General features: G+C 42.8%; 1 protein-coding gene across 1 annotated transcript; it reads left to right on the top strand.

Annotated features, from left to right (window-relative positions):
• The first annotated feature begins 7,086 nt into the window (after positions 1-7,086).
• On the top strand, positions 7,087-8,520 carry LOC110304089 (putative proline--tRNA ligase, mitochondrial). The gene is given in 1 exon segment (XM_021175342.3): positions 7,087-8,520. A coding segment is annotated over 1 exon segment (1,428 nt). The 5' UTR covers positions 7,087-7,092.
• The last annotated feature ends 1,785 nt before the right edge of the window (positions 8,521-10,305 follow it).

Raw genomic sequence — 10,305 nt, 5'->3', positions numbered from 1 at the left:
CTACCTCAGAGTTAAGAGTGGGAACACAATTTTCCAAGCAAATGGTCCCAAGAAACAAGCTGGAGTAGCCATTTTAATATTGGATAAAGTCAACTATCAACCAAAAGTCATCAAAAAAGATAAAGAAGGACACTTCATACACACCAAAGGAAAAATCTACCAAGAAGAGCCCTCAATTCTGAACATCTATGCTCCAAATGCAACCATACCCACATGCATAAAAGAAACTTTACTAAAGCTAAAAGCCCACATTACACCTCACACAATAAATGTGGGGAACTTCAACACCCCACTCTCATCAATAGACAGACCAGCAAAACACAAACTAAACAGAGACACAGTCAAACTAACAGAAATTTTTGACCAAATGGATTTAAAAGATATCTATAAAACATTTCATCCTAAATCAAAAGAATATACCTTCTACTCAGTATCTCATGTTACATTCTCCAAACTTGACCATATAATCAGTCATAACAGAAATAAGAAGATTGAAGTAATCTCATGCCTCCTATCATATCAAAACAAATTAAGGCTGGTCGTCAATAGCAAGTAAAACAACAAAAAGACCATATACACACAGAAGCTGAACAATGCTCTACTCAGTGATAACTTTGTTAAGGAAAGAAAAAAGAAATTAAAGACTAAAGACTTTTTAGAATTCAGTAAAAATGAAGACACAACATACTCAAACGTATGGGACACAATGAAAGAAGTGCTAAGAGGAAAACTCATAGCTCTGAGTGCCTCCAAAAAGAAATTGGAGAGAGCATACACTAGCAGCTTGACAGAACACCTGAAAGCTCTGAAACAAAAAGAAGCAAATACACCTACGAGGAGTAGACAACAGGAAGTAATCAAACACAGGACTGAAATCAACCAAGTAGAAACAAAAAGAACTATACAAATAATCAACCAAACCAGGATCTGGTTCTTTGAGAAAATCAAGATATAAAAACCCTTAGCCAGACTAACCATAGGGCACAGAGACAGTACCTAAATTAAGAAAATCAGAAATGAAAAAGGAAAATAAATCAAAAGATATCAAGGGAATCTAAAAAAATCATCAGATCCTACTACAAAAGCCTATACTCAACATAACTGGAAAATCTGGATGAAATGGACACTTTTCTAGACAGATACCAGGTAACAAAGTTAAATCAGGATCAGATAAATGATCTAAACAGTCCCATATCCCCTAAAGATATAGAAACAGTCATTAATAATCTCTCAACCAAAAAAGTGCCAGCATCAGATGGGTTTAGTACACAATTCTATCAGATCTTCAAAAAAGACCTAATACCCATACTGTTCAAACTACTCCACAAAATAGAAACAGAAGGAATTCTACCCAACTCATTCTATGAATCCACAATTACTCTGAAACCTAAACCACACAAAGTCCCAACAAAGAAAGAAAACTTCAGACCATTGTCTCTTATACAAAAATACTCAATACAATTCTTGCAAACCGAATCCAAGAACACATCGAAAATGATCATCCATAATGATCAAGTAAGACTTCATCCCAGGGATGCAGGGATGGTTCAATATACAGAAATCAATCAATATAATTCACTATATAAACAAACTAAAAAAAAAAAAAAAAACATACGATCATTTCATTAGATGCTGAGAAAGCAATCCACAAGGTCCAAAACCCCTTCATGATAAAAGTCTTGGAAAGATCAGGAATTTAAGACCCATACCTAAACATAGTAAAAGGAATATACAGCAAATGAGTAGCCAACATCAAACTAAATGGGGAGAAAGTTGAAACAACCCCACTAAAATTAGGGGCTAGACAAGACTGCCCATTCTCTTCCTACCTATTCAATATAGTACTTGAAGTCCTAGCCAGAGCATTTAGAAAACAAAAGAAGGTCAAAGGGATACATATTTGAAAGAAGGAAGTCAAGATATCACTCTTTGTAGATGATGTGATAATATATTGAAGTGACCCCAAAAATTCCACCAGAGAACTCCTAAACCTGATAAACAGCTTTAATGAAGTAGCTGGACATAAAATTAGCTCAAACAAGTCAGTGGCCTTTCTCTACACAGAGAATAAACAGACTGAGAAAGAAATTAGGGAAACAACACCTTTCACAATAGTCACAAATAATATAAAATACTTTGGTGAGACTCTAACTAAATAAGTAAAAGATCTGTATGGTAAGAACTTCAAGTCTCTGAAGAAAAAATCCAAGATCTCAGAAGATGGAAAGATCTCCCATGCTCATGGATTGGCAGGATTAATGTAGTAAAAATGATCATCTTGTCAAAAGCAATCTACAGATTCAATGCAATCCCCATCAAAATTCCAACTCAATTCTTCACTGAGTTAGAAAGGGCAATTTGCAAATTCATCTAGAATAACAAAAAAAAAAACTAGAATAGCAAAAAATATTCTCAATAATAAAAGAACCTCTGGTGGAAACACCATGCCTGACCTCAAGAGGTACTACAGAACAATTGGGATAAAAACTGCATGGTATTGATACAGTGATTGGTACAGTCAGGTAGATCAGTGGAATAGAATTGAAGACCCAGAAATGAGCCCACGCACCTATAGTCACTTGATCTTTGACAAAGGAACTAAAACCATCCAGTGAAAAAAAGACAGCATTTTCTTTTTTTTTTAATATTTTTTATTACATCTTTTCCTCAATTACATTTCCAATGCTATCCCAAAAGTCCCCCATACCCTCCCCCCCCCACTTCCCTACCCACCCATTCCCAGTTTTTTGGCCCTGGAGTTCACCTGTACTGGGGCATATAAAGTTTGCATGTCCAATGGGCCTCTCTTTCCAGTGATGGCCGACTACGCCATCTTTTGATACATATGCAGCTAGAGTCAAGAGCTCCGAGGTATTGGTTAGTTCATAATGTTGTTCCACCCATAGGGTTGCGGATCCCTTCAGCTCCTTGGGTACTTTCTCCAGCTCTCCATTGGGGGCCCTGTGATCCATCCACTAGCTGACTGTGAGCATCCACTTCTGTGTTTGCCAGACCCCGGCATAGAAAAGACAGCATTTTCAACAAAAGGTGCTGACTCACCTGGCAGTTAGTACATAGAAGAATGCAAATCGATCCATTCTTATTTCCTTGTACAAAGCTCAAGTCCAAGTGGATCAAGGACCTCCACATACAACCAGATACACTGAAACTATTAGAAAAGAAAGTGGGGAAGAGCCTCAAGGACATGGGCACAAGGGAAAATTCCTGAACAGAACACCATTAGCCTATGCTCTAAGATCAAGAATTGACAAACAGGACATCATAAAATTACAAAATTTCTGTAAGTGAAAGGAAACTGTCAATAGGATAAAAAGGCAACCAACAGACTGGGAAAAGATCTTTACCAACCCCACATCGGAAAGAGGGTTAATATTCAATATATACAAAGAACTCAAGAAGTTATATTCCAGAGAACCAAATAACCTTATTAAAAGTGGGGTACAGTACGAAAAAAAAATTCTCAACTGAGGAATATCGAAGGCTGACAAGCACCTAAGGAAATGTTCAGCATTCTTAGTCATCAGGGAAATGCAAATCAAGACAACCCTGAGATTCCACATTACAGCAGTCAGAATGACTAAGATCAAATACTCAGGTGACAGCAGATGCTGGCGAGGATGTGGAGAAAGAGGAACACTCCTCCATTGTTGGTGGGATTGCAAGCTGGTAAAAACACTCTGGAAATCAGTCTGGCAGTTCCTCAGAAAATTGTACTACCAGAGGATCCAGCAATACCACTCCTGGGCATATACCCAGAAGATGCTCCAAAATGTAATAAGGATACATGCTCCACAATATTCATAGCAGCCTTATTTGTAATAGCTAGAAGCTGGAAAGAACCCAGATGTCCCTCAACAAAAGAATAGATACAGAAAATGTGGTACATTTATACAATGGAGTTCTACTCTGCTATTAAAAACAATGAATTTATGAAATTCTTAGGCAAATGGATGGAACTAGAAAATATCATCCTGAGTGAAGTAACCTAGTCCCAAAAGAACACACATGGTATGCATTCACTGATAAGTGGATATTGGCCTAGAAGCTTGGAATATACTATTCACAGACCACATGAAGTTCAAGAAGATGGGAGAGCAAAGTGTGGATTCTTCAGTCCTTCTCACAAGGGGTAACAAAATACCCATCGGAGAAGTTACAGATAAAAAGTATGGAACAGAAAGTGAAAGAAAGGCCATCCAGAGACTGCCCCACCGGGGATCCATCCCATATACATTCACCAAACTCAGACACTCTTGTGGATGCCAACAAGTTCTTGCTGACAGAAGCCTGATAAAGCTGTCCCCTGAGGGGCTCTGCCAGTGCCTGATAAATAGAGGTGGATGCTCTCAGCCAAACATTGGTCTGAGCACAGGGTCCCCAATGGAGGAAATAGAGAAAGAACCCAAAGACCTGAAGGGGTTTTCAGCCCTATAGGAGGAACAACAATATGAACCAACCAGTAACCCCAGAGCTCTCAGGGACTAAACCAGCAGCCAAAGAGTACACATGGAGGGACCAATGGCCCCAGCCGCATATGCAGCAGAGGATGGCCTTGTTGGTCATTAGTGGGAGGAGAGGCCCTTGGTCCTGTGAAGGCTCTATGCCCCAGTGTAGGGGAATGCCAGGGCCAGGAAGCAGGAGTGAGTGGGTTTGTGAGCAGGGGGAGGGGGAAGGGAATAGGGAGTTTTGGGAGGAGAAAACAGGAAAGCAGATAACATTTGAAATGTAAATAAAGAAAATATCTACTAAAAAGAAAAAAGAAAAAGAAAATGAGAAAACTAGCGAGTGTCAGGGTCACAGAGATACAACACAAGACTTTGACTTAAATAAATCATAATAGCCAGGAAACCTGTTAGTTTGCTCTGATTTTCAGTTTCTTCCTTTATAAAATTCTGTTCTGCAAGTCCTTATTCACTTGACAAACCTACAGCACACTGAATACACATTTGCCATACAGACACCCTTTATGTTGTACTGTCTAATGTGGTAATGTCCAATCCTACATATTAGTCACTCCACCATTCATATCATCTCGTATGAAACTGAAAGCAACCCCAGTCTGATCCATGTGTGAAGCAGGATCAGTCCACTGGGGAGGGAGTGGATTCTGCCATAGAACAAGTTAAAGACTAGTATGCAACAGCAGACTGGTAAGAGATTGGTGAAAACTTCATGCTTCCAACGTTCAACAGAGAATGGTCTCTACCGAAACACTCTCCAGAAAGAAGAGCACTAGCCATGACCCTGGCCTTTGGTTTCTGTAAGAGCAACTGGCATTTATACACAAGTCTCACGAAGACAGGCTCTAGTAATTTTCCAGCACGTTAGGTCAGGCTTGGCTTTATCTCAGGTTTCCTTCTCACACACTAGGTAACCCTGGGCTGGTGATCTACCCATAGACTAAAAAGCTACAACTCTAAGATTCTCTTGGCTTCAAGATGGAGGATTCCCTGACAATGTTGTGAAGGAAACACCTGTGAAGTTCTTGAATTCCTGGGAAAGGAAGAATAAAGGCAATCAAATTTATAAATAGTCTCATACTAAAGATTTTTCCAATGGAAAGTGAAGCTGTCTGGTCTTCATTTTTTTTTCAGAACCATTTTTTTCCCTAACATCTCTTGGTTGTCAGGGATACAATAAGGCCATTAAGACCATAGTTATCCTCCTTTCCATGCTGAACTCCCTAATGACGCTGGGAGCTAGTGTCTCCTTCTAGGAGGTGATGGGGAAAGGTGGATAACAGCAGATTCGCTCGTGCTTGCAGATATACTAGGATATCCTGGGAACTGTTCATACACTGAAAATTACAAGGAGTCTTTTTTTTTAACTTCAAAGACTTAAAAGGGGATGGATATTCTGTAGACTCTAAGCCCAAGCTAAGATTTATCCCCCAGGACTTTCCTGTTACTTTCAGCTGATGTTGACCACATTCTTTCTGTGCTCCTGTCTTCAACCCTAAGCGGGGAAACTGATCAAACACATTCTGCACATTCCACCAAGCCCACAGAGTCAGCCTTCCATTTGCAGGACTAACCTCACAAATGCACAGACTGTCTTCAGCTCCCCCAAAACAAAGCAGTTTCTGAATGCCCTTTCCTTCAGTTTCTGCTCCACACTTTGTATCTGTAACTCCTCTCATGGGTGTTTTGTTCCCCCTGCTGAGAAGGACCAAAGAATCCACACTTTGGTCTTCCTTATTCTTGAGGTTCATATGGTCTGTGAGTTGTATCTTGGGTATTCTGAGCTTCTGGGCTAATATCCACTTCTTTTGTGATTGGGTTACCTCACTCAAGATGATATCCTCCAGATCCATCCATTTGCCTAAGAATTTCATAAATTCATTGGTTTTAATAGCTGAGTAGTACTCCATTGTGTAAATGTACCACATTTTCTGTGTCCATTCCTCTGTTGAGGGATATCTGGTTTCTTTCCAGCTTCTGGCTATTATAAATAAGGCTGCTATGAACATAGTGGAGCATGTGTCCTTATTACATGTTGGAGCATCTTCTGGTTATATGCCCAGGAGTAGTATTGCTGGGTCACCTGGGGATCCATTCCATATACAGTCACCAAACCCAGACACTATTGTGTATGCCAACAAGTGCTTGCTGACAGAAGCCTGATATAGCTGTTCCCTGAGAGTCTTTGCCAGTGCCTGACAAATACAGACATGGATGCTGTCAGCCAACCATTGGTCTGAGCACAGGGTCCCCAATAGAGAAACTAGAGAAAGGACCCAAGGAGTTGAAGGGGTTTCAGCCCCATAGGAGGCACAACAATATGAACCAACCAGTACTCCCAGATCTCCCTAGGACTAAACTACCAATCAAAGAGGAGAGACCGATGGCCTTGTTGGTCATTGATGGGAGGAGAGGCCCTTGGTCCTGAGAAGCTCAATTCGCTAGTGTACAAGAATGCCAGGACCAGGAATTGAGAGTGGGTGAGTTGGCGAACAGGGGGGAAGGAATAGGAGGGGTTCGGAGGGCAAACCAGGAAAGGGGATAACATTTGAAATGTAAATAGACTGGCTTCGCGTGACTGACGAGTGCCCGGCTCAGGTGCCAAGGTGTCATGAAAGGTCTGCTGACAAGATGCAGAACACTGTCTGCCTTGGCTGCCTGCAGCCTCCATCACTCCAGATACATCATCCACAAGTATTACCATTGTGCGCCGGGGAGAGGGCAGCACTTGGTATCATCCCGCATGTTCCAGCCTCAAAACCTTCGGGAAGACCAGGTGCTTTCTCTGAAGGGCAGAGCTAGCCACCTGACCTGTAAGAGCCAGCGGCTGATGCTGCAAGTGGGCCTGATTCTTCCAGCCAGCCCTGGCTGTTACCACCTCATACCTTATACAATTCGTGCCTTGGAGAAGCTTGTGCGGGTGATAGATCAGGAGATGCAGGCCATCGGCGGGCAGAAAATCAACATGCCCAGCCTCAGCCCAGCTGAGCTGTGGCGAGCCACCAGCCGCTGGGCCCTGATGGGCAGGGAGCTGCTGAGACTGAGAGACAGGCACAGCAAAGAGTACTGCTTGGGATCGACTCATGAGGAAGCGGTTACAGCCCTGGTTGCCTCCCAGAAGAAACTTTCCTACAAGCAGCTCCCGTTGTTGTTGTACCAGGTCACAAGGAAGTTTCGGGATGAGCCCAGGCCCCGGTTTGGTCTTCTCCGTGGTCGGGAATTCTATATGAAGGACATGTATACCTTTGATTCCTCCTCTGAGGCTGCTCAGGAAGCCTACGGCCTGGTGTGTGATGCTTACTGTAGGCTGTTCGACAGGCTGGGGTTGTGATGTATGAAGGCCAGGGCAGATGTGGGCAGCATCGGGGGCACGATGTCCCATGAATTCCAGCTACCAGTGGACATAGGAGAGGACCGCCTTGTGGTCTGTCCCAGCTGCCACTTCTCAGCCAACACAGAGATACTGGACTTGTCACAAAAAATCTGCCCTGACTGCCAGGGTCCACTGACAGAAACCAAAGGCATTGAGGTGGGGCACACATTCTACCTTGGTACCAAGTACTCTACCATTTTCAATGCCCTCTTTACCAATGCCCACGGGGAATCTTTGCTGGCTGAAATGGGGTGCTAAGGGCTGGGAGTCACTGGGATCCTGGCTGCGGCCATCGAAGTTCTCTCTAAGGAAGACTGCATCCGCTGGCCCCACCTCCTTGCCCCTTACCAAGTCTGTGTCATTCCCCCTAAGAAAGGCAGCAAGGAGACAGCAGCCACAGAGCTTGTGGAGCAGTTATATGATGACGTCATTGAGGCCGTGCCTCAGCTCCGAGGGGAGGTCCTGCTGGACGACAGGACCCACCTGACCATTGGAAAGAGACTGAAAGATGCCAACAAGCTTGGCTACCCCTTTGTGATCATTGAGGGCAAGAGGGCCTTGGAGGACCCAGTACACTTTGAAGTTTGGTCTCAGAACACTGGTGAAGTGGTCTTCCTCACCAAAGAGGGAGTCATGGAACTACTGACTGGCGTGCATGTTGTCTAGGGGGCCAACCACACCTGCCCCTAGGCTTGATGTTCACTGTAACAGTGTAGTTCCCTCCACTTCTGTCCTGGGTGGTTTCTCCAGAAGTGGCTTCTCGTGGAAGGGGAGAGCGTGTTAGGAAAAACTCTACTCCTCCCTTGTGATGGTTCGTAGGTAGCCATTAACTCCGTCTTCCCTGGGCTGGTTGTGCTACCATACACCGTTCCTTTTACATGTGGACACTTCTGTTAGGAAGGCTGAAAGGTGGCAAAGAGACCCAGGTCACTTTCCCTTGAGCTGAGTTTCTGGGTGTAAGATGAGAATGGTTGAAAGCTGGGGCCATGCTTCCCCAACCCCACCCCACAGTCTGAGCACACGCCTTGCATTTCATTCAGTCCAGATAGCGGGGCTAGCAGCCCTTTTCTGAGAAGCTGGGAGCCGCAGAGTCTGGAACCTGGCCGCTGCTAATTCACTGGTGACTCGACACACCCACACCTTGCTGGAGCCTGGCACTCCCTTCTGGATATGGAGGTGGAGTTGGGTCTGTGAGGTCCTAGGGCTCTCACTGAGCCTCCACAAGACACGTGGATCTGGTCGCTCATGCTTCTAAGCTTCCTCAGAAGTTGTCATAATTGCCGGATGGCCCAAAGCTACCTCCAGATACCTGACCTTACTGGGTGACTTCAGCACTGAGATTATGTTCTGTTGATTGAATAAAGTCAAGCCTTTGGGGTGAAAAAAAGAAAAAAGAAAAGAAATGTAAATAATGAAAATATCTAATAAGAAAATATTACCAAATGTATTAAAGCAGTCCATAGCTGAAATAAACAATGTTGAAAAGAAAGAGAGCGAGCAGTTTTCCTGACTGGAACACCCTTTCTCCAGCTCCCATGTGTCTTTAAGCTCTGCTCTTGTGGTCCTTGTCATCATTTTTTCCATTTCTCTCAGGTGAATGGGGGAGAACTTCCTCTGGGTGTTGTCCATTCCTATTTTCACCACAATCCTGTCTTCTTAATTAATTAATGCTATCAAGGTTGCTTACCTTCTCTGTCAAAATTCTGCAGGGGATGAGGTACCCAGTCACAGCTCTGGTTTTAGGGGGAAAAAAATCACTTCATGCAGTGTGTATGTGAAGAGTTTGACAGATGAAAATTCAGAAATGGTGCCAATGAAACAAATGTTTAATGCTGGAGAAAGTCCTTTACACAAATACAGCTAACAGAGGGGAAAGAAACATGCACTCAAATGGGCAAGGCTGAAGTTTACACACACACACCACAAGAAAAGGAAATTCAGAGCTGACGGTGCCATTCCTTTCTTTAATTCATCAGAACAGGATACAGTATGTTGTTATCCTCTTCATAGGTTTGGGAAAAAAGTACAAAATTTCACATAAGGTTGACACAAAATAAAGAAAATGCCTGCATATTCTCTGCACTTGTATGGCTAGCTTCTATTTCCGGTTCTCACAAAGCAGGTTTGAAATTAGTCTCCCATTCCAGCTGGGAAAATGAGACCAAAGCAAAACAACAACAAAAAAAAGTTCTGTAAGCATACAGGGGCCAAAAAATCAAAACCCAAAATGAGTTGGCACTATACATTATAACCTGATATGACACCATTTTCTTAGTAATATGTTTTCTTTGAAAGAAACTTGCTTTTATTAAAAAGAGTTCCTACAAACATATCTACAGTAAGATTGACTGCTGTAACATTACTCTGAGTAATGTATGTTTTATACCATATTTTATGACATTTCCAATAATGTGAGAACTATTTTATAACACTTTTTGCCTTTTACCAACT

The sequence above is a fragment of the Mus caroli genome, unplaced genomic scaffold, assembly GCF_978045245.1.
Source record: "Mus caroli unplaced genomic scaffold, Mus_caroli_1 scaffold_9, whole genome shotgun sequence".
Classification (NCBI taxonomy): Eukaryota; Metazoa; Chordata; class Mammalia; order Rodentia; family Muridae; genus Mus; species Mus caroli.
Note: the sequence above shows the minus strand (reverse complement) of the source record. Positions and strands in the feature narration are given on the sequence as shown.